Here is a 23,154-nt window from a genome sequence, read left to right as displayed (position 1 = left end):
TAAAAACTTGTTTTTGAAAAATTTAGAGTAAAATTCTAGGCAACCATTTGAAAAATATTTGAGGAAGAAGAATTTTATAATGACATCTCAGATGGAGCAAATTAAAAATAACAGCAGGCAAAGGCAAGGAGCAGGATGCAGTCGTGCACAGGCTGAGAGTGGGAGGTGGCAGATGTGTCCTGGAACTCTGCTGGCGGGACCGTGTGGGAGTGGCCCTTGATGCTCCAGGTGCCTCTGAATACTGAGAGGTGAACAGCCTGGGCTGGCACTTGGGTGGCCTGTTCCTCCAGTAATGACAGTTTTCTTTCTCAAGATGATGATTATTCTCCACCCACCAAGAGACCAAAGAGCAATGAGCCTCCACAGCCGCCAGTCACGGAACCTGCGAACGCCGGGAAGCGGAAAGTGAGGGAGTTCAACTTCGGTAGGTTCCCTCTGGAGCAGGACCTCTGCTGCTCTGCGTCCTGGTGGTAGTCAGGAGACTGTAGCGCACGTGGTCTTACCTGGAAAGTGGGCCCAGCCAGTCAGGTTCACCGAAGCCTCAGGCATGGTAGCTTCTGGTGTTAATTACAAGGAGTAGACTCAATTAGTGCTGACGACTTGGTGATTATTTCTCTTGGCATTAAAACTTCCTTTATGTAAGAACTGTTTCACTTCTTGATGTTCATATTTGCTTTGTGTGACTACCACCTGGTAATATACCAACCCCCAGCTGGTGGACTAAGGGACTAAATAAAAGGTTAGTGGTGAATTATATGTGTGAGCCATATTTTAAATAAAGAGAATACTTATCTCATATATGTCTGAAAACAGCATATTTATGTTATTTGTTTTTAACTTCATGGTGCTGGGCATTGAGCCCAGGGCTTTGCTGGGCAAGCCCTGTTCCACTAAGCCACGTCCCCAGCCCTGGAGATAGTATCTTTAATATTCTACCCTGTTAAAGTCACAGCTACTAGATGTAAATTGGATTTTTGTTTACATAAATTTATTTAGGTTTCTATTCTTTAGGATTCTGTTACAAGTTGCAGCTGCATATCTGTGAAGTCTTATTTCCACACAACCAGAACCTGTTCTGGGAGGCTTCCTGCACAGCCCTGGAGACCTGGCTCGCTCTTGCCTTTGTTTTGTGCCGTTTAATTTGACTGTTTTTTTCTGACCTCCTGCTTGTCAGAAATTAAAAGGTTTTAAAAAGGGAGGTAGTCATTGTGAAGGGTTTTGAAAATAAACTTTAAAATGTCCTAATAATCTCTCTTTAAAATCATTGAAAGAACCACAGAAAAGGGCAAAACCCTTGGGAAAGCAGTGAGATCAGAGGGGCTGGTGAGACTCTGACCCCGGACACAAAGCAGGAGATGGGGCAGGAGGAGCACAGCAGAGCTGCCCACGCCTTCGATATTGACCATCAACTTGCTCTCAATTTTCAGAGAAATGGAATGCTCGAATTACTGATCTACGTAAACAAGTGGAAGAATTGTTTGAAAGAAAATACGGTACGTCTAAACAGGAGAATTCCTTTAGTTCTTCGTTGTAGTATTCAGGTGGTGGCGTTGGTGTTCATTCGCCATGCAGGTGAGGGGCCCGTGGCTGATCTGCCAAAGAGGGAGTCCTGCCCCCCTCAAGGTGACCCCTCTCCCTTGCAGGTCACCTGCAGCCGCTGTAGATGAGAAACTTTGAGTCTTAATTTCCTTAATTGTCTGTCAGCATTTCTTTTAAACATTGAGCATCCACATTTGGGGATGAGTTTACATATCATGGCAAAGTCTTGGATTTTAAAGATTACTTGAAGGTTATTTTCCTGAGCTTCTGATCTGCTGTGTTAAATCCATGATTCATTGAGATGCCTGTATTTTCTGTCGTTGATGTATAAATAAGTTTGTTAGATTTCAGAATCTTTACTCTTTTATTTTCCTGCTTTATCCTATAATTGCCCCCTGTATAATGGTGAAAGAAAAGCAATTTGTTAACATCACCTGATGGTATATATCAAATGTTCATCTAAAAATAGCAACAAACATTGAAGAATCCTTCTTCTCCCTAGTCCTGGGGATTGAACCCAGGGTGGTATTCTTGCGAGGCAAGGGCTCTACCATGAGGCAGGCTGCAAGATTCTATAATACAGGGGGTTTTGGTTTGTTTCGAGGTAGGGGTCCTGTTATGTTGCCTGGGCTGACCTCAGTCTTCTGGGCTCCAGCACGCCTGCTGCTTCCGGCTCTCGAGTAGCTGGGAGTACAAGTGTGCAGCACTGAGCTCGGTATACCAAGATCTAGCTTGCAGTCTTACGATAGTGTTATCCGGGATCTCTTAATTTCTTTGTTCTCTTTTTTAAATTTCTTTTTTTTCTGGGGATCAAACCCAGGAGTAATCTACCACAGAGTTACATCCCCCAACCCCTTTTGTTTTATTTTTTATTTTGAGACGGAGTCTCTGTAAGTTGCTGAGACTGACTTTGAACTTGTGATCTTCCTGCCTCAGCCTGCCTGGTTGCTGGGATTACAGGCCTGCACTGTGGTGTCCAGCTGCCATTGAACATCTTCAAGTGAAGTTTTGTAGCCTCATGACCTAATTTGCCATTATTTATCTTAATGAACTTGAATATTTCCTTTCTTTTTTTTTAAACCAGGGATTGAACTCAGTGGTGCTCACCCACTGAGCCATATACCCAGCCTCCACTGAGCCACATACCCAGCCTCCACTGAGCCACATACCCAGCCCTTTTAATTGTTTATTTTCAGACAGGGTCTTGCCAAGTTGCTGAACTGGCCTTGAACTTGTGATCCCCCTGCCCCAGCCTCCTGAGCTCCTGGGGTTATGGGGGTGCCCCACTGCACCTGGCTCAACATTTGTTTCTTTACCAGGGCCATTAAACCGATTGCTCAGTGAAAATCTAGAATTAGAGTAAATTTGCTAACTTTTCCATAATATTTTTCAGTTATTTCCTTAAGTTTCTTTTAGTTTTCCTACCACTTTGTGATAGTTTCAAGCCTGTTTTTACATGTGCTTTTAATTGCTCTGTTTCAAAGCCATATACACATAATATACCCTGCATGGAAGCCTGTGCCACACAGTGAAGAGAGCACAGGCTCTGGGGACGGAATGCCCGACTGTCTCTGCCCTCTGGGTTTTTGTGAAAGGAAAAGGATCACCTGCCCTGAAGGTCTGGTGAGGTGGTGAAGCGGGTCCCACAGCACCTGGCTCGGAAGTCCGGCCAGCGCTGACTGTGCACACTGTCACGGTCTTAATTCTAGCCCTGTTCTGAATGAACGGCTTGGTGTTGACAAAGCTTTGTTGATCTCTGCTTCCCATAAAGTGTAGCAGAGGTTACGCTGTGAGCTTTCATTGTGAATGTGATTTATTTGATTATTTTGCATAGAGTTAAGAAAATAAATGTTTACCAGATCTTCTGAAATTATAGTCATACTCTTTACCTCTTATAATTTCAAAACCACCTTAATGACAATTTCTTTAGGGCAGATATTTTCATTTTGATCTGTAAATGTGATTTTCAGATTTAGCATATTAGCAAAGGAAGGGCATTGATATGGCACACTTGAAACTAATATTAATGTTCAATAAATACATTTCTATACAGAAAACTAGTGAAAAATGAAATGCTTACTGGGAAGGGCAATCAGTATATTTGATTATTCCTATTTCCCAGGCTTTGGACATTTCACAACTGTTGTATTATTTTACTCTTAAGTAAATAAGTGTTAGCAGAGAGTTTTTATTTCAGAAAAGATTCCCCCTCCTGTTGTATAGAAGAAACCCTCTGCAGATCCACAGCGGTTGTGCTCATGTGTTTTTAAGGCTCTGCTGTTCTTGCGTTTTGTGTAGCACGCATGTTAGCTGGTAGTGTTTTCTTCCTTCGTAATGGGGTTCGGTTTTCAACAGGAAATCTGGCTTCCATCTGCGTTGCCTTAGGTTAAGGGACCCATCCCTGTAGGTTGGGTGCGCAGGGTATGGGTTCCTACGTGTTCTTTTGGTTCTCATGGACTTTTTTTTCTGATTCAGTTTTAATAACAGGAATAAAGATGAAATTACAGGCACCCAGTTGCAGTGTGTATTTGATTACTGTCTTCTACAGAGTGCTTGGATCCCTGTCTTCTAATGACGACGATCCCTTTTCTCTTTTTATCGTTAAAGCTCAAGCAATAAAAGCCAAAGGTCCGGTGACGATCCCATACCCTCTTTTCCAGTCTCATGTTGAAGATCTTTATGTAGAAGGACTTCCTGAAGGAATTCCTTTTAGAAGGCCGTCTACCTACGGAATTCCTCGCCTGGAGAGGATATTGCTTGCAAAGGAAAGGATTCGTTTTGTGATCAAGAAGTAAGATCCGTGGACTCTACCAGGCTCTTGCCTTCGTCCTCATTAGGATGTCCTTTTTGTGGTTGACTCACTCATCAGCCTGTGGGACTGTATAAAAGTTGGGGTTATTACAAGTCACTGTACCTTCCACTTTTAAGTTGGTGGAGTGGAACTTTGTCTCAGTGTGCTGCGGTGGATACCTCCCTCTACCTGATGGGCCTGTAACTGTCCTTTTCCTTCCAATTTCCTGCTAGGCATGCTAAAGTATGGCTTAGTTTTAGGTCTGAAAATTTCAAAGCACATGTGAATATGTGAGTGTACAATTAAAAATAAACAAAACAGTACAAGTAAGAATGCAAAGGAAAGTCAGGGCCTGGTGTGGTGGTGCACACCTGTAATCTCAGCTGCTTAGGAGGCTGAGGCAGGAGGATTGCAAGTTGGAGGCCAGCCTGTGCAGTTTAGTGAGGCCCTAAGCAACTCAGTGAGACCCTGTCTCAAATAGTCAAAAAAAAGGGGAGGGGCTGTGGGTGTAGCTCATAGTGAAGCACCTGGCTTCACTACTCAGTACCAAGAAGAATAGCTACAAATTTCTTAGCACTGACTTTAAAAATACAGGTTTTTTTAAATCTCAGAATTTAGTAAATGTTTTGTTTCACAGTTTATTAATATGATTTGAATACTATGAATTCTGCTGACATCATTCTATATTAAGTTCTGACATCTCCAGGATCGTCCACATGGGTGCAGTTAGGCTAGTTAGTGATATCCACCCCGCACCCCGTAAGGTAGGTCTTTTCCATAAAATAAGAGTGATAGGGATATGTAAGTCAGATTGCAGAGATTCTGTGATTTAGAAATTGTGTTTTGAGTATCATTTGGTTATTATAAAAAACAACATATGTCTGGTCCTACAAATATGAGTATTGAAATATATTTAGAATTTTATTTGCCAGTTGATAATCTTTGGAGATAGGTAGTCTAGAAAGTAATATAAGGGGCTGGGGAGATAGCTCAGTTGGTAGAGTGCTTGCCTTATAAGCACAAGGCCCTGGGTTCGATCCCCAGCACCCAAAAAAAAAAAAAAAAAGAAAGAAAGTAATATAAAATTAAGGGACATTGCTGGGTGTGGAGGCACACACCTCTAATCCCAGCAGCTCAGGAGGCTAAGGCAGGAGGATAGATGGTTCAAAGCCAATCTCATAAAAGCGCTGCCCCAAGCAACTCAGTGAGACCCCGTCTCTAAATAAAATACAGAAGAGGGCTGGGGATGTGGCTCAGTGGTTGAGTACCCCGAGTTAATCCCCATTACCCAAAATAAAATAACAGGATCTCACCCAAATTTTTTGTAACTTACTTAAAATACCTTTGGGTTGCAAAGTTGCCTGTTTCTTTACCGAGGACACAAGCTCCATGGAGCACCTTAGGAGACAGTTGCAGTTACTGTTTGGCTCACTCTGTACACGGCTCAGAAACATAGCTCAGTGTGTAGCTACGTAGCTCTGTGGTCTCAGTGTGTACTAGGGGTCCCCATGTCAACGCACACTGCCTGGTGCTACTTGCTACTCATTGCTCACTCTGCCTTTCAGACATGAACTCCTCAACTCCACCCGGGAAGACTTACAGCTTGACAAGCCTGCGTCAGGAGGTGGGTCTCCGGTCTGAGCAACAGCGGGACACCGTGTGCGTTGCTCTCTCCTTGGGACTTCCCGTAGCGCAGTGTGGTGCCTGGGCCTCTGGTGGCTGCCATCGCTGGCAGACACGTTGCCAGAGTCCTCCAGAGTCATGAGCTCATTTTCTTAACGGTAACCCCTTATAAATAAGTGCAAACACCCTGTTACCAGGCAGACAGAACTGAAAGAGCCATGTGTGTTCTGCTTTTGAGAGGTAGAATTTTCCTCTGTCACCGTTTTCTCGGTTGGGTAAGTCTCTGCTGGTTGGTGGGCCCGCGGAGGTCCACCTTCCGGGGAGGCGGCTGCGAGGACCTGGCGCCAAGCGCCGGCCTGCTCCGCGGGGGCACGATGTCAGTCTCTGTGTTCCTGGTGCCTTTGCTCTGGAGTCGAGGGGCAGGGAGGGCAGGCAGAGTCCCCTGCCTGGGGCTGGGGTCGTGGAAGGGCTCCCCGTGCTCCCCGTCCCTGAATGCTCCTCACACAGTGACCTGCTCGCTGTCAGTGAGTAAACCACGTCGACTTGGTTTGGCTCGTTCTCTTCCGAAGCATCCGGCATCTTAGGCGTGCCTTGGTCACAGGCAGGAGAAGCCAGCCCTCAGGCGGGCAGCAGGTCAGAGCCGGTGTCCTTGTTCTTACAGTGAAGGAGGAGTGGTACGCCAGGATCACCAAGCTGAGGAAGATGGTGGACCAGCTCTTCTGCAAGAAGTTCGGTGAGTCTGCGTCACCCCGACTCACGCGCGTCACACCATGTTTTGTATATTTTTTTTGTTTTAGGAAAGTAAGATGAGTACTGTTTTTTAAATAAGGATTTTTAGAAGAATATCATTTGAGGAGGATTTTCTTAAGGCTCTAAGGGGAGGTAGTAGAGTGATCATAAGTACCTTTTCCTGACGGTGTCGTTTGGCTTGTCGTGTGGAGGAACAAACCCAGGTCTCGAGCCCACAAGGCATGCAGGAGGCGCACCCCAGCCACGAGTGACTGCTCTATTGGTGCTGATAATTTGAAGGAAGAAATTGAGACAGACGACCTTTAGATGTGAGAGGAAAGTTAGTCCAAGAACAAAGACACTGGTGAACCATCAGGTGCAGAATATTTAATATCACATACAGAAGGTTCAGGGCAAACCATGTACACTGGTATTGCGTAAATTTTTTGCATCTTTAGAACTCTGTTTGGATGTGGTTTCAGAGCAGGGATTAGTAAATTCAGTTTTATGTTTTTTTTTTGTTTGTTTGTTTTTCAGTACTGGGGATCGAACTCAGGGCCTTGTGCTTGCAAGGCAAGCACTCTACCAGCTGAGCTATCTCCCCAGCCCAGTTTTTTGGTTTTTAATTATAATTTTTAAGCTATTCAAACGTAGAGAAAGGGCTGGGGCTGGGGCTCTGTTGTAGAGCACTGGGTTGGACCCTCAGCATCACACATAAATAAATAGATAAAGTAAAGATCTGTCAACATCCAAAAATATATATAAAGGCTGGTTGTGGCCCGGTGGTAGAGTGCTTGCCTAGTGTATGTGAGGCCCTGGGTTTGATTCTCAGCACCACATGTAAATAATAAAATAAAGGTCCATCAACATTTATAAAAAAATGTGTGTGTGTGTGTGTGTGTAATATATAATTTTTTTTTTTAAAGTAGAGAAAAATTGTAGAGTGACCCCCAGATTCCCATTGATCAATACCACTGATCATTGAGAGTCTCTCACATTTCCTTCTTCTGTCTCATCTTCCTCTTCCTTCTTTGCAAGAATATTATAAAGCACATTACCAGCATCATGTCATTTGTCTGTTGTGCATGAATGCCCAGACAGCACGAACATTTCCTCATGTGACTGCTGTGTCGCTGTCCCATCTGACACAACCAAGGGTTACTTCAGGCATTACAACTGCCAGTTGCAGGCCACCCCCAGCAACAGCAAGGGAAGCTCTGGGGAGGTGGCTCATGTTGACGAGCCCAGGTTCCGTCCCCAGTCCTGCCCCCGCCCAGATTAAAACAGTTTCCTGGTATCAGCTCATATGCAGCCCTTAATTGAGTTTTTTCATTTATCTGAAAAAAAGTTTAAATAGTTTTGTATTTGGCGCTAAACAAGGGTCATGATTGAACTTCTGTCGTGCCTCTTAATCTGAATCACCCTCAGTTTAGTTTTAGTTTCCATTCCATCAGTTCTTAGCAGAAAATTATTTCCTTTTTTCCTTCCTCCTTTTCTTCCAACTTCCCTCTCTTACCCTTTCCAATCAGTTTCCCTTTCTTTTGTCCTTACTGTTGGTCTAGGTGGGGCACACTGAATCCCAGCTGCTGCTGCTGGGGAGGCTGAGAAATGATCACAATAACGTTAAAATGAGCTGGGGTGTAGCGCAGCGATAGAGCACTTGCCCAGGTTACGTGAGGCCCTCGTGTCAATTCCTAGTGAGACAAATTTAAAAAGACGTGAACTTTTGGACTGTAGTGAATCCGAATTCGACATGGACTTAGTCTCCTGATTCGCTTTGATTTTCTTCAGCTGAGGCCTTGGGGAGCACTGAAGCCAAGGCTGTACCGTACCAAAAGTTTGAGGCGCATCCTAATGATCTCTATGTGGAAGGGCTACCAGAAAACATTCCTTTTAGAAGTCCCTCCTGGTATGGAATCCCAAGGCTGGAGAAAATCATTCAAGTGGGCAGTCGGATTAAATTTGTTATTAAAAGGTAAGATGATCATCTGCAGAAAGAGACTTTTAAAGTGTCTCCTAAGATGCATTTGATGAGGATGGGCCTTTCAATTGAACCTTCTCTCCATATTTTAAATCGGGGAATCCAATTTAGCTTCAGTATTGACCCGATGTTAGTCAAGCATCAGATGTACAGAACTGGCTCTGACTTCTGCCCTTGACTGGCTTATTCAGACATCAGAACTGCTCCGTGTTGGTGAACAACCTCAGGGGAGACAGCGTCGGCAGGAGCACCTCAGGTGCACACAGAACAGAAGGGGTTTCAGATAACAGACGCAGCCTCAGGAGAGGGGAGGAGTCGCCGTGCTTGCTGTCCCATGATGGGACCGTCCTGCCTGCTAGGAGTGAAGCCTGGCTTCCAGGGCATGCTGTGGGTTTCAGACTCAGGCAGAGAAGCAGAGGGAGGCTGACAGATACAGTGGCAGTTACTGAAAGGTCCCAAACAGGTTCCTCTTGCCATCGTTTGGGTCTGCATCTTTGAAAGAGTATTCTGGTTTGATTCTAAGGAGAGCCAAGGGATGGTTTGGCTTATCTTTATGCACAGAAGGGATGTGGAAAGGTAGACTCTGGCTTGCTGGTTGCTAGTTGTGTATTTGTGTACATTTATTGGGACTGAGAGTTACGAGGGAGAAAGTGTTCAAGGTGACTGAGCCAGCTGCTCCTAGCTGCTCTGTGGTGCACACCCGGAAGGGTTAGATAGCAGGCTCGCTTGGTTTGGGGGAAAGCAATTATTTTGCACACTTAAGCATAAAGTGACTTTGAAGACACCCATGTAATCCCATAGGAATGTGTGAAACTTGCTATTTTCAAAGTGAACTAGTAGCCAGGCACAGTGGTGCACACCTGAATCCCAGCCAGGAGGATTTTGAGTTCAGAGTCAGCCTCAGCAGCTGAGCAAGGCACTAAGCAACCCAGTGAGACTTCGTCTCCAAGTAAAATACAAAAAAGGACAAAAGGACTGGGGATGTGGCTCGGTGGTTAAGTACCTCTGGGTCCAATCCCCAGTACCAAAAAAAAAAAAAAAAACTAGTCACCCAAATGGTTTTATTTCACTGCAAAGAAAGACCAAAGGGACCACATTTTTAAATAGTTAACAATGTACAGCTGTATGAGAAAGGTATTTAGATTGTCCCTAAAAGCTCTGTCATGAATATGAATTGTACTTTGACAGACCAGAACTTCTGACTCACAGTACAGCTGAAGTCACTCAGCCCAGAACGAACACGCCAGGTAAGAGGGACACGGATTCCCTCCCTCTCCCCTCCTTAGAGCCAGTCCCCTAGAGCCGTGGTGTCCCCCTTCCACCCCCCTGCCAACACCTCTTGTGGAAGCCGAGGACAGGCATCTGCAGTTGGTGGGCGGCTGGAGCTTTGCACGTAGACCATTCCGGCTGGCGGAAACACACATGCCTCAGCACGTCCACGCATGTGTGTTACACTGTCCCGTGGTCGGATTGGTGTGTTCAGTCTGCAGTCATTGCACTGAACACATGGTGTGCACTCTTCACGTGACAGTCAGGAGCCAGACGCTTGGAGCCTGTCTGGTCCTAGCTGGCCAACTGCGCCTGCTCCACGGGTAACTTGGTGTTGGATTGGGCACATGTAGCATCTGTTCTGTCTGCTTGGGCCCCGTGGTTAGTGACGGGCACTCCAGGTGCAGCCCGCCTCGGGTGGGTGGGACTCCTTGCCGCTTCTCTGAAGTGCGTCTGCCCTTCCTACCTTTTTGCTTGCCATTGCCCGATGTCAGCGGAGGGGACCCTACTCTGTAGATCTTTTATTGTTTGGGGGCATCAGTTGTCAAGGTCCTGTAAAAGGCTATGCCCAGTCATAGAAGGAGTTCAATGTTGACAGGAAAGGAATGTTGGAAGGGAACATAAATCTCAAGTGTGCCTTGGGTGCCCCTGAATTGGCGTAGTCATCCTTGTGAATGCCAAGGTGGCCCAGTGTGTAGGTTGGGGGCACGTTGTCTGTGTCCTCGTGGACCGCCAAGAAGGGATTTAAGAAGACCACTAATTTTGAGCACTCATAAGAACAGGTTTTTCTTCATTTACAACGTAAATTTAAATTTGAATTCTCCCTTCCTGCAATTCTTATATTTAACAAATACAGGAAATCACTCTTTTTCTTAGTACCCAGAGTTTTTGTTTTTAAACCAAAATTGAATTAAGTGCATCAGTGGAAACAAAGGTATCTCCATTCTGGTGTCTAAATCTCATCTAATTAATTAGATCTAATTTTGTTTTCCAGTCAAAGAAGATTGGAATGTTAGAATTACCAAGCTACGGAAGCAAGTAGAAGAGATTTTTAATTTGAAATTTGGTAAGTACAATACTTTGTTATGTCTTATCTTAGCTTAAAGGCAAACGAAGGCCACATTCTGAATGAATTACAGACGTTCAGGACCTATAGAAAGAAGGTCCCAGAAATTGGCTATTAGTTTATTTCTCCTGCTAACTTGCTACATAAACCAAGCAAACATTATTTCTGTTGGCTTCAGTGTCTGGCATGTCAGAGTGGGAGAGGAGGGGAGGAGTGGGTAAGCTCAGACCCACTTTCTCTACTTCTGATCCGACTAACACCAGTGCGGCACATAGGTCTCATCATTTGTTTCAACTTAGATTGGTTGACAGCGGTTTCCTGGTGCGCTGTCTTGAGAAGGATTCTGAGGAGGCTCAGCAAGAAAGGTGTTCAGTTGATTGGGTCTGTCTGTCATGGAGAAGGAAGTAAGGAGTGGGGAGCGCTAGTGGCCCCGGGCGTGCCTGTCCGTCACTCAGCGCCTGTGCTGGCATCTGTGTCCCTGAGGAGCAGCTTGCGTGCTCTGCCTCTGGCCACTCAGCCATGAGTGCTGCTGAGGTGCCGCCTGGGCAGCTCCCATCCTTGTGTGGCAGCTTGCACCTGGAGGACAGTCCCGAGGCGGTAGGTGCCGCTACTGCCCGAGCACAGAGGTCATTCTGGCCGATGCGTAACTGGCCTTTTCATTTAGAGTGTTGAAGTGTTCCTCTTCAAGGTACCTAATTTTTAGGCCTTTTCTTCAGATTTTCACAGCGTGCTAAGCACATCATCTCAACCCTAAGTGGATGCGGGTAGATTGTAGGTCACATGAACGTGACATATGTTAGAATACAGACGTAAACTTAAAAAGGCGAGGTTTTTATCTGCCACACATCACGTTCTCCTGCTCTTCTCAGCTCAAGCTCTTGGACTCACTGAGGCAGTGAAAGTACCGTACCCTGTGTTTGAATCAAACCCGGAGTTCCTGTATGTGGAAGGTTTGCCAGAAGGAATTCCCTTCCGAAGCCCCACCTGGTTTGGAATTCCACGACTTGAAAGGATTGTCCGTGGGAGCAATAAAATTAAGTTTGTTGTTAAAAAGTAAGTTGTTTGCCACCTTGGTTGTCTCTGGAGTTAGTAAAGTTTCGTTTCTACTCAACTTTGTTTCCTGGAATGACGGGTGACGTGGACGACGTCCTGGCTAGGAAAGCCTGGCTCTGGGCTGCAGTGCTGGCCTGATGCGATTGCTCCGCAAAGCCTGTCCTCGCCTGGCTCTCCTTCCTCAGCACAGCAGAGCAGTCACGACTGCCTGCCACTTTGTATTCCCAGGCCCTTGAGTGCACGTTAAAATGCGGATTTTTGGATTTTGTAGCCCCGGGGATTGAACCCAGGGCCTCAGCACATGCTGGCACTCTACCTCTTGAGCCATGTGCTCAGCCCTTAAATGCTGGTCCATTATGGTGTTTATTTATTTAAATAAATGGGTTGAACCCAGCGCCTTGAGCACAGTAGGCAAGTGCTCTACCACTGAGCTACACCCTCAGTCCTTTTAATTTGCTTTTGGGACAGGGTCTCACCAAGTTGATGAGACTGGCTTCCAGTTAGCAATCCTCCTGCCTCAGGCTCCCATATTGCTGGGGAGGTTATAAGTGTGCCCCACTGTGTGGGGAGTGGACGCCAGTTTTTATGCTGTTGTTTTTCATATACTGTGTCTTATGAATAGCTGAGCAGCATGGACTGAGTTTCTTCTTTACGTTCTTGAAGAGTTTCGGCGGATGAAGAAACTAAACTATTTTAAACTTTCTTTTTCGAAAGCACTGGCCATGGTCCTTCATACTGCCTGGACCACCCTTGTCCTCTCTGTGGTAACACTGTGGCTTCTCTTTCTAGACCTGAACTAGTCGTTTCCTACTTGCCTCCTGGGATGGCCAGTAAAATAAACACTAAAGGTAAGAGGGGCGTGCGCCCTGCCAACCCTCGGGCTCTGGCCTGCATCAGGTCCCAGGTGGTGCTTAGTCCTGGACCATCATCTCTGGGACTTTTGGTTTATTTGTCGTTTAAGGTATTTTATTTAACGGGCAGAGGGTCTTTCTCCCTTTTTTCGTAACATTTCATTGAGAACGTTGTGTGTTTTAATTTTTTTTTTATTGTAAACAAATGGGATACATGTTGTTTCTCTGTTTGTACATGGAGTCAAGGCATACCATTTGTGTAATCATAAATTTACATAGGGTAATGTTGTTTGATTCATTCTGTTATTTTTTTCCTTCCCCCCCATCCCTCCCACCCCTCTTTTCCCTCTGTACATGTAATCTTTTTAAAACAATATGCAAAAGTAATCATGTGTTGTTTCACAGCATTGCAGTCCCCCAAAAGACCACGAAGCCCCGGGAGTAACTCAAAGGTGCCTGAAATTGAGGTCACCGTGGAAGGTGAGGCCTTTCCTTGGCATGTTCTGTCGATTCTTCAGTTTACTAGTTATGAGTTCTAGTACTAGGGGTCGTTTTATACAAATAGATTTTTATAGAACTGGTTTTATGTGTTGGTAGCTGCCTTTGATAAAGGTCAATTTCTGAATGCTTCTAATTAAATAAAAAATGCAGAAAGTAGCATGTGGAGTTTCTTTCCTCATCTTTTTTTCTTTTTCTTTCTTTTTTTTTTCCCCAGGAAAATTTAGGGATGGTTTAAATAGTAGTACTTTGGATTAAAGTAGTTCCTAATATATCTTCAAATTTACTTTCTCTTCTCCCACTGGGTTTCCAGGATACTTTCTTTTTTTAATCTGTTTTAAGTAGTTATATGTGACGGTAGAATGCACTTTTATACATCATATATAATAGAGTATACTTTCTCATTCTTCTAGTTATACATCATGTAGAATCCCACCCGTCTCATAGTTATGTATGTACACAGGGTAATAATGTCTGATTCACTCTACTGTCCTTCCTGTCCCCTCCCCACTTCAGTCCCCTCTACCTAAAGTAACACTATTCTTTTGTAACCCACCCCCACCATTGTGAATTAACATCAGAGAAAACATTTGGCTTTTGGGTTTTTGGGATTGACTTATTTCGCTTAGCATGATATTCTTCAGCTTCATCCATTTACCATAATTTCATTCTTCTTTAAGGTTGAGTAATATTCTATCGTATAGAGATTCGATGGTTGAAACTGAGGAGTGGGATAGCTAGGTCAGGTGGTGTTTACGTTCCAAGTTTTCTGATAAATCTGTATACCATTTTCCATGATGGTTGCACCAATTTGCATTTCCACCAACAATGTATGAGTGTACATTTTCCCTCACGTCCTCACCAACATTTATTGTTGCTTGTATGCTTGATAATTGCATTCTGATTGGAGTGAGATAAATCTTTGAGTATTTTGATTTGCATTTCTCTAATTGTTGAACATTTTTTCTTGTATTTGTTGATTGATTGTGTATCTTCTATGAAGCGTCTGTTAAGTTCCTTAGCCCATTTATTGATTGGGTTATTTGTTTTTTGGTGTTAAGTTTTTTGAGTTCTTTATATATCCTGGAGATTAGTACTGTATCTGAAGTACATGTAGGAAAGATTTTCTCCCACTCTGTAGGCTCTCTCTTCGTGTTATTGTTTCCTTGTGCTGAGAAGAAACTTTTTAGTTTGAATTCATCCCATTTATTGATTCTTGACTTTACTTCTTGAGTTTTGAGAGTATTGTTAAGAAAGTCAGATCCTAAGCCAACATGGTGAAGATTTGGGGCTACTTTTTCTTCTATTAGGTGCGTGGTCTCTATTCTAGTGCCTAAGTCCTTGGTTCACTTTGAGTTGAGTTTCATGCCGGGTGAGAGGTAGGGGTTTAATTTCGTTTTGTTACCTGTGGATTTCCAGTTTTTCCAGCACCATTTATTGAAGAGGCTGTCTTTTCTCCAGTGAACGTTTTGTCTAGTATGAGATCACCATATTTATGTGGGTTTGTCTCTGTGTCCTTTTTTCATATGATTGGTCTATGTGTCTGTTTTGGTGCCAGTATCATACCATTTTTGTTACTCTGGCTCTGTGGTATAGTTTAAGGTCTGGTATTGTGATACCTCCTCCTCTCTTCTAAGGATTGCCTTGGCTATTCTGGGTTTTTTATTTTTCCAAATGAATTTCATGATTGCTTTTCTAGTTCTATGAAGAATGTCATTGAGATTTTAATAGGCATTGCATTAAAGCTGTATCGTGCTTTTGGTAGTGTGTCTGTTTTGACAGTATTAATTCTGCCTGTCCAGAAACATGGGAGGTCTTTCCGTCTTCTAAGGTCTTCAGTTTTTTTCTTTAGTGTTATGTAGTTTTCACTTTAGAGGCCTTTTACTTCTTTTTAGATTGATTCTCAAGTATTTTATTTTTTGAAGCTGTTGTGAATGGGGTACTTTTCCTAATTTCTCTCAGTAGATTGATCACTGATGTATAGGACTCTTGTCTTTTCATTTCCACAGTATTAAAATATGTGACACAGTACCATAGGTGTTCCTCAGCCTCTGCTGCAGTTTCCTGCGCCTCTGAAGGAAGTAACCGCGTTGGGATGCTTCTCTTTATCCTGGGTTTCCAGCTTTTGGGTTTTTTGGTACTGGGGATTGACCCCATGGTCACTTAATGACTGAGCCTCATCCCTAGCCCTTTATAATATTTTATTTAGAGACAGAATCTCACTGAGTTGTTTAGGGCCTGGCTAAGTTGCTGAGGCTGGCTTTAAACTCGCGATCCTCCCGCCTCAGCCTCCTTAAGCCGCTGAGATTACAGGTGTGAGCCACCACGCCAAGCCTGAGTTTCCAGTGTCTCATTAGGAAAGTGCTGCTGTCGAGGGAGCACTGATCCCTGTTTCGGTGTCTGGCACGCTCAGAACCACAAAGGCACCCTGCATGATTGGTTAATGTTTACTGTTACCAGATTAAAAATGCCTCTTCACAAATGCTAAGAATCACAAATAGATTCCAGTCCGCGTTATCCCTCTGGAACGATCTAGGAAGACTTCTCTTCCTGCAGGAACGCCCAACTGACTGGAGGTGCACCTGTGGAGTTCCTTTGATGAGTGGCACCGTGAGCCACCAGACAGACCTGGGCCTGGTCACAGCAGCTTGAGCTCTGTGAGCCACGGCCGTGCCTTGGGGGCAGGAGGTAGTGTTGCTGGGCAGGGCACACGGAGGCCCTCCCTGGAGGGAAGTGCCAACTTCAGGTCCACATCTGCAGAGGACCGTGCCCTCAGCCCTCGGCCGGTGGGACCCCAAAGGTCACAGATCCACGTCGTGTCTAGGTGATGTGCTGGTGACGAAGGCCACCAAAGGAGCAGTGGCTCCAGCGTCACTAGGATGCTGAGATTAGTGGGCACAGTGGGGAGAGAGAACAAGTGGAGGAGGACCCGTGAGTGGGAGCACGGCTGCGCCTGGCGTTGAGGAACACGTCTGGAGGTGCTGTGCGCCACGGAGCAGCAGGCGCGGGCTCTTGTTCTTGGGAGAGGAGGGTGGAGGCCACGAGCCCCAGGGGAGTCGCAGAGTCTGGTTTTGAAACCCTGCGGACACGGAGAAAGGCTCTGGAGGAAGAGGACGGCTGCTTCCTAGGGCTCTCCAGCTCACAGCCTGGGACTGCAGCCCTGAGTCCAGTGTGATGGCGCTGTGGTGTGTCGGGGAAGAGGCGAAACAGCCTGCTGACGTGCCCAGTCTGCGGGCACTGCCGGCTGGGTGCAAGAGCAGCGTACTGCTCAAAGGCAGATCCATGCGTGGTGGTGACGGGCTTCTGGATGTCGCTCTGCTTGTGGCTTTTTGATGGTTGTTCGTTGATCCTATTGAAACAGAGGGCACTTGGTGTGAACTCTGGGCCAGCGAGATAGGGAAACCCAGAGCTTGCACGTTGAGCCTGGGTCCTGACTGCCAGTCAGGCGCCCGGGTGGTCGGGATTGTGTCCTCTGCGATCAGCATTGGCTTCCCCAGTAGAACCCTGCTTGCTCTCCTCACCCCAGGCTTTTCTGAAGGCAGGCTTGCCTGCCGTTGGTTCAGCAGCGGAAGATGATAAGGTGGCCTCTCTGGGATTTGCTTGGTCTTTCTCCCCTGTGTGCAGGACATCTGTGGGAGGCAGAGGCAGAATCGACCCTGCCATGCCCTCTGTCAGGACACCCAGGAAGCCTCTCCAGAAGCCCTGGCGGGCGTGTGCAGTGCCAGGGCCGGCACCCAGGATTGCTGCAGCTCTGAGCTCCTGCTGTGTTCGGAGACTAGGTCTTGCTCTGTTGTCCAGGCTGGCTTTGAGTTTGTGGTCCTCCCGCTTCAGCCTCCTGGTTAAGCCGGCTTCTAGCCTTGCGCCATCATGCCCAGCTGCACAACAGATTTTAGCCCAAGCAATGCAGTTTTAAAAAAAGAAAAACAAAAACTTAAAATCATGAAATGTAATCTAGAGGTTGAATTCAAACCTGGGATTCTCAGGAGAGGTGATTAGACCCTTTTTCAGCTAGCGCCCTGTAAGTCAGGGTGGGCTCAATGCCAGGTTTAAACATCCAGGTAGCGTTGTTTGCTGCGAGCTCTGCGCCCCTCGGCGTTGGAGTGGACCAGTCAAGTGTCCCCAGCTCACTGACTCCAGGGCTCCGCCTCTGACAGCTGGCGGCCCCCCTCACTCTTCCCACAGTTGCCCGCAACCAGCTGCTCCCTTATTTTCTGCTTGATGTCTGTGTGGTGACCGTGCAGCGTGTCTGGCTCTTCCTTCAGCCTCCTGTTGGGAGGGCCCTCTGGGTTGTGCTGGGTACCTGGGCTCCATTTTTTTCTCTCCATTAAAAAAAAAACCAGTTGTGGTGCTGGGTGAACACAGCCTAGAGCTTCCAGATTGGCCGCTCCCAGTGTGCACTTCTGTGGCCTTCGGTATGTTCATGTCTTTGTGCCACTGGCGCCACTGCCTGTCACCAGGGTGTCCTGACCTCACAGGGACACTCGACCTGTCGCACCGGCTTCTTACCCTCTTATCCCAGCCCCAGGCCCTACCTGGTACCCACTGTGAATCATGTTGCTGTGGCCCTGTGCCCATCGGTTAAGGGTGAGGAACGTCAGCCTGGGAAGCATGACACCCTGGCGTTCACTGGATCTAGAGTTTGTGAGGTGACCAGGAAGACTATGCGGACATGAGGAGCCACTTGGGTAGAGGGAGGGAAGTGCCGGCCACCGGCTCCTGGGGGCTCCAAGGGGGGCCTAGCGGGGCCGGGGCCTGGTGCTCTGCAGCACCACAGTGTGACCGTGGCCTTGTCCGGGCGCAGCCCTGCCTCTGAGCACCTCCCGGCCCGGTGGGGTAACTCCAATGGAAGGAATCTGCGGTTTAGCTCAAGACCAACTTTAAAGAAGAAAAACAAGAAATGTACACAATTCCCAATCAAAGGATCACTGTTGAAGAGCAGGAGGCACTGGTGACCCCCATGTGCTCTTACACGTTGTTTACGAGTGTCACATGACCGCGATGTACCCCACAAAGATACACAAATACTATGTTGCAGAAAAAAAAGACAAAGAAGTCCCATAAAATAAGAAATTGATGGCTGGGGTGTGGCTCCGTAGAGCACTCGCCTCGCACATGAGGCACTGGGTTCACATAAAAAATAAATAAATAAAAATAAAGTTATTGCATCTAACTACAAATATTTTTTTAAAAAAGAAATGGAGGTAGGCCAGGGTGGAGTTCACACCCAACCCGGCCTGTGGCGGTGAGCAGAGGGCCCCTTGCCTTCCACACCTCCGTGTCTCCCCATCTCTGCAAGAGCCAGTGTGGGAGCTGTTGCTGTTCACCTTGGGCAGGAGGGGAGCATGTGCCTTGCGGATCCTTCAAGTGTAAAGGAAACATTAGGAAACTGATCGCCGACCGCCAGTGGAACATCAGCTGTCTGCTGGTGCCTAGAAGTTCTCTGTCACAGTACCTGCAGGTTTGATTACACGTGGCTGCCGCCATTTTGAGATAACAGCCAGGCCCCGTAGGACCCCTGGCCAGACTGACTGGGCCCTGTCTCTAGGATCCCTCAGCCCGACCCATCACTCCCTGCCTTTGGGGCCCTCACATAAACTGACTGCTCCCTGCCGCCAGGAACCCCAGACCAACTGACTGCGCCCTGTCACCGGGACCCCAGACTGACTGATTACACCCAGCCTCCAGGATCCCACAACCACACCAAACACACCCGACCTCCAGGACCCCTGTCTGACCAACCGCATCCTGCCTCCAGGACCTGCAGCTGACCATGTCCACACCCTGAGCTGCAGCTCCCCATTTGCCAACACATTTCGAAGCCAGAGTGGCCATCTTTGATAATCCTGGAAGCCATAGCTCCAATCTTTGGGTGGGGCAAATCCCATCCTGAGACGCCCGCTGGAGGCTTGAAGCTCATTGTCAGGTACCTCTCATGCATCAGGCTACTGAACACTGGGAGGTTTCATTACTAGATGACTGTTATACTGTAGATTTTCTTTTTCCTCCTTATTGAAAAAAATTTAAGTTTTTATTTCTTTACCTTTCTTGCTCTCTTTTCCTTTTGTTTACTTGTTCCCTCAGAGTCTCTTTCTCCCTTTTTTGCATGCCAATATCCAATTTCTTTTGATTATACTCTCACCCTTTCTATTATCTAGAACTTCTGTATATTCTTTTCTTATCCCATTAGCAGCCACATTCTACATCCCTCTGCATCCTCTTTGTTCTCCATTAGAAACTGCAGACCTTATTGCAAATCTGTTTGTTTTACCGAAGATAATATTTGAACTCATTCTGTTTATTATGACAATTTTGTTATTGTCCTCATAGGGACTATTTGGTCTAGGATTGCATTGTGTCTGAATTGGGCCGAATTGTCTGAATATTGATCTCCCCTTACAGAAAGGGTTTTGGAAACCTATAGGGCCACTATAAGCCTGTAGGGGGAAATCTGCAATACCTCAGATCTGCATTGCTAGAGGGGAAGATACATGAACAACATGAAAAAACAAGGGAATAAAATGATCCAAACAAACCTAGATTCTATATTAATAGAATCTAATGACAGTATGTTAGAAGAAATGTCAGAAAAGGACTTCAGATTATACATGATTTGCGAAGCAAAGGATGAGATTAAAGAACAAATGCAGGCAATGAATGATAATACCAATAAGCTGAAAGAGCACCTGCAGGAAGCAAAAGATCATTTCAACAAAGAGATAGAGATTCTCAAAAAAAACCCAACGGAAATCCTTGAAATGAAGGAAACAATAAACCAAGTAAAAAACTCAATGGAAAGCATCACCAGAAGACTAGACCACTTGAAAGACAGAACCTCAGACAATGAAGACAAAATATTTAATCTTGAAAATAAAGTTGCCCAAACAGAGAAGATGGTAAGAAATCATGAATAGAATCTCCAAGAACTATGGGACATCATGAAAAGATCAAATTTAAGAATTACTGGGATTGAGGAAAGCACAGAGATACAGACCAAAGGAATGAACAACCTATTCAATAAAATAATATCAGAAAATTTCTCAAACCTGAAGAATGAAATGGAAAATCAAATACAAGAGGCTTACAGAACACCAAATGCACAAAATCACAACAGATCCACACCAAGGCACATTACAAAGCAGCCCTTAGGAAATGCAAAAAAAAAATAGAGATACTGCCTCGTGTTCTATCAGATCATAATGGACTGAGAATAGAAATCAATGACAAAATAAATAAAAAACAAATTACTCCAATACCTGGAGACTAAATAGTATGCTATTGATTGAAACATGGATAACAAAAAATATCAGGGAGGAGATAAAAAATTCTTAGAAGGTCAATGAGAACGATACAACATATCAAAATCTCTGGGACACTATGAAAGCGGTACTAAGAGGAAAATTCATTGCATGGAGCGCATTCCAGAAAAGAATGAAAAGTCAACAACTACATTACCTAACATTACAGCTCAAAACCCTAGAAAAAGAACAGAATAACAGCAAAAGTAGTAGAAGACAGGAAATAATTAAAATCAGAGCTGAAATCAATGAAATTGAAACAAAAGAAACAATTCAAAAAATTGACAAAACAAAAAGTTGGTTCTTTGAGAAAGTAAACAAAATAGACAAACCCTTAACCACACTAAACAAAGAGAAGGAGAGAGAAAACTCAAATTACTAAAATTCGTGATGAAAAAGGAAATATCATGACAGACACCACTGAGATACAGAACATAATGAGAAGCTACTTTGAAAATCTGTATTCCAACAAAATAGAAACTACCAAAGACATTGACAAATTTCTAGAGACATATGCTCCTCCCAAACTGAAGCAGGAGGACATACACCATTTAAACAGATCAATATCAAGCAATGAAATAGAAGAAGCCATTAAAAATCTACCATCCAAGAAAAGCCCAGGACCAGATGGATTCTCAGCCGAGTTCTACAAGACCTTCAAAGAAGAACTCATTCCAATACTTCTCAAAGTATTCCAGGAAATAGAAAAGGAGGGTACCCTACCGAACTCATCTATGAAGCTAATATCACCCTCATACCCAAACCAGGCAAAGATACATCAAGGAAAGCAAATTTTAGACCTATATCCTTGATGAATATATATGCAAAGATCCTTAACAAAATATTGGCAAACCGTATCCAAAAACATATTAAGAAAATCGTGCACCACGATCAAGTGGGGTTCATCCCTGGAATGCAAGGACAGTTTAACATCTGTAAATCAATAAATGTAATCCATCATGTCAATAGATAGACTTAAGGATAAGAATCATATGGTTATTTCAGTTGATGGAGAAAAAGCGTTCGACAAAATACAACACCCCTTCATGCTCAAAACACTAGAAAAAATAGGGACAGTAGGAACATACTTGAACATTTTAAAGGCTATTTATGCTAAGCCCATGGCCAACATCATTCTTAATGGAGAAAAACTGAAACCATTCCCTTTAAAAATGGGAACAAGACAGGGATGTCCTCTTTCACCACTTCTATTCAACATTGTCCTTGAAACTCTAGCCAAAGCAATTAGGCAGACCAAAGAAATTAAAGGGATACAAATAGGAAAAGAGGAACTTAAGCTGTCACTATTTGCGGATGATATGATTCTATATTTAGAGGATCCAAAAACCTCCTCCAGAAAACTTCTAGACCTCATCAATGAATTCAGCAAAATAGCAGGCTATAAAATCAACACGCATAAATCTAAAGCGTTTTTATATGCAAACGATGAAACATCTGAAAGGGAAAGGAGGAAAACAGCTCCATTTGCAATAGCCTGAAAAAAAAAAAAAAAATACTTGGAAATCAATCTAACCAAAGAGGTAAAAGATCTCTACAATGAAAACTATAAAACATTGAAGAAAGAAATTGAGGAAGACCTTAGAAGATGGAAAAATCTCCCATGTTCTTGGATAGGCAGAATTAATATTGTCAAAATGGCCATACTACCAAAAGTGCTATACAGATTCAATGCAATTCCAATGAAAATCCCAATGACGTACCTTACAGAAATAGAGCAAGCAATCATGAAATTCATCTGGAAGAATAAGAAACCCAGAATAGCTAAAGCAATCCTTAGCAGGAAGAATGAAACAGGGGGTATAGCAATACCAGAACTTCAACTATACTACAAAGCAATAGTAACAAAAACGGCATGGTATTGGCACCAAAATAGACAGGTAGATCAATGGTACAGAATAGAGGACACGGACACAAACCCAAATAAATACAAATTTCTCATACTAGACAAAGGTGCCAAAAATATGCAATGGAGAAAAGATAGCCTCTTCAACACATGGTGCTGGGAAAACTGGAAATCCATATGCAACAGAATGAAACTAAACCCATCTCTCACCCTGCACAAAACTCAACTCACAATGGATCAAGGACCTTGAAATCAGACCAGAGACCCTGCATCTTATAGAAGAAGAAGTAGGTCCAAATCTTCAACATGTTGGCTTTGGGTCAGACTTCCTCAACAGGACTCCCATAGCACAAGAAATAAAAGCAAGAATCAACAACTGGGATAGATTCAAACTAAATAGCTTTCTCTCAGTAAAGGAAACTATCAGCAATGCGAAGAGAGAGCCTACAGAGTGGGAGAATATCTTTGCCACTCATACTTCAGATAGAGCACTAATAACTCAAAAAACTCTACACGAAGAATACAAATCACCCAATCAACAAATGGGCTAAGGATATGAACAGACACTTCACAGGTGATCTACAAGCAATCAATA

At 44.7% G+C, this 23,154-nt stretch overlaps 1 protein-coding gene across 12 annotated transcripts in view; it reads left to right on the top strand.

The window, feature by feature from the left end:
* The window catches only part of Gtf2i (general transcription factor IIi), a 95,761-nt gene that overhangs the window by 60,066 nt on the left and 12,541 nt on the right, over window positions 1-23,154 (top strand). For all 12 annotated transcript variants that reach the window (XM_047533698.1, XM_047533700.1, XM_047533701.1 and 9 more), the window contains 11 exons: window positions 314-424; window positions 1,428-1,493; window positions 4,147-4,330; window positions 5,896-5,954; window positions 6,615-6,686; window positions 8,474-8,657; window positions 9,852-9,910; window positions 10,927-10,998; window positions 11,868-12,051; window positions 12,841-12,899; window positions 13,308-13,382. In XM_047533698.1, the coding sequence (XP_047389654.1) occupies window positions 314-424; window positions 1,428-1,493; window positions 4,147-4,330; window positions 5,896-5,954; window positions 6,615-6,686; window positions 8,474-8,657; window positions 9,852-9,910; window positions 10,927-10,998; window positions 11,868-12,051; window positions 12,841-12,899; window positions 13,308-13,382 (1,125 nt within the window). The remainder of the gene's footprint in view (window positions 1-313; window positions 425-1,427; window positions 1,494-4,146; window positions 4,331-5,895; window positions 5,955-6,614; window positions 6,687-8,473; window positions 8,658-9,851; window positions 9,911-10,926; window positions 10,999-11,867; window positions 12,052-12,840; window positions 12,900-13,307; window positions 13,383-23,154) is intronic.

The sequence above is a fragment of the Sciurus carolinensis genome, chromosome 18 (assembly GCF_902686445.1).
Source record: "Sciurus carolinensis chromosome 18, mSciCar1.2, whole genome shotgun sequence".
NCBI classification, from domain to species: Eukaryota; Metazoa; Chordata; class Mammalia; order Rodentia; family Sciuridae; genus Sciurus; species Sciurus carolinensis.
The sequence above is the reverse complement of the archived record's forward strand: the minus strand, read 5'-3'. Positions and strand labels throughout refer to the sequence as shown.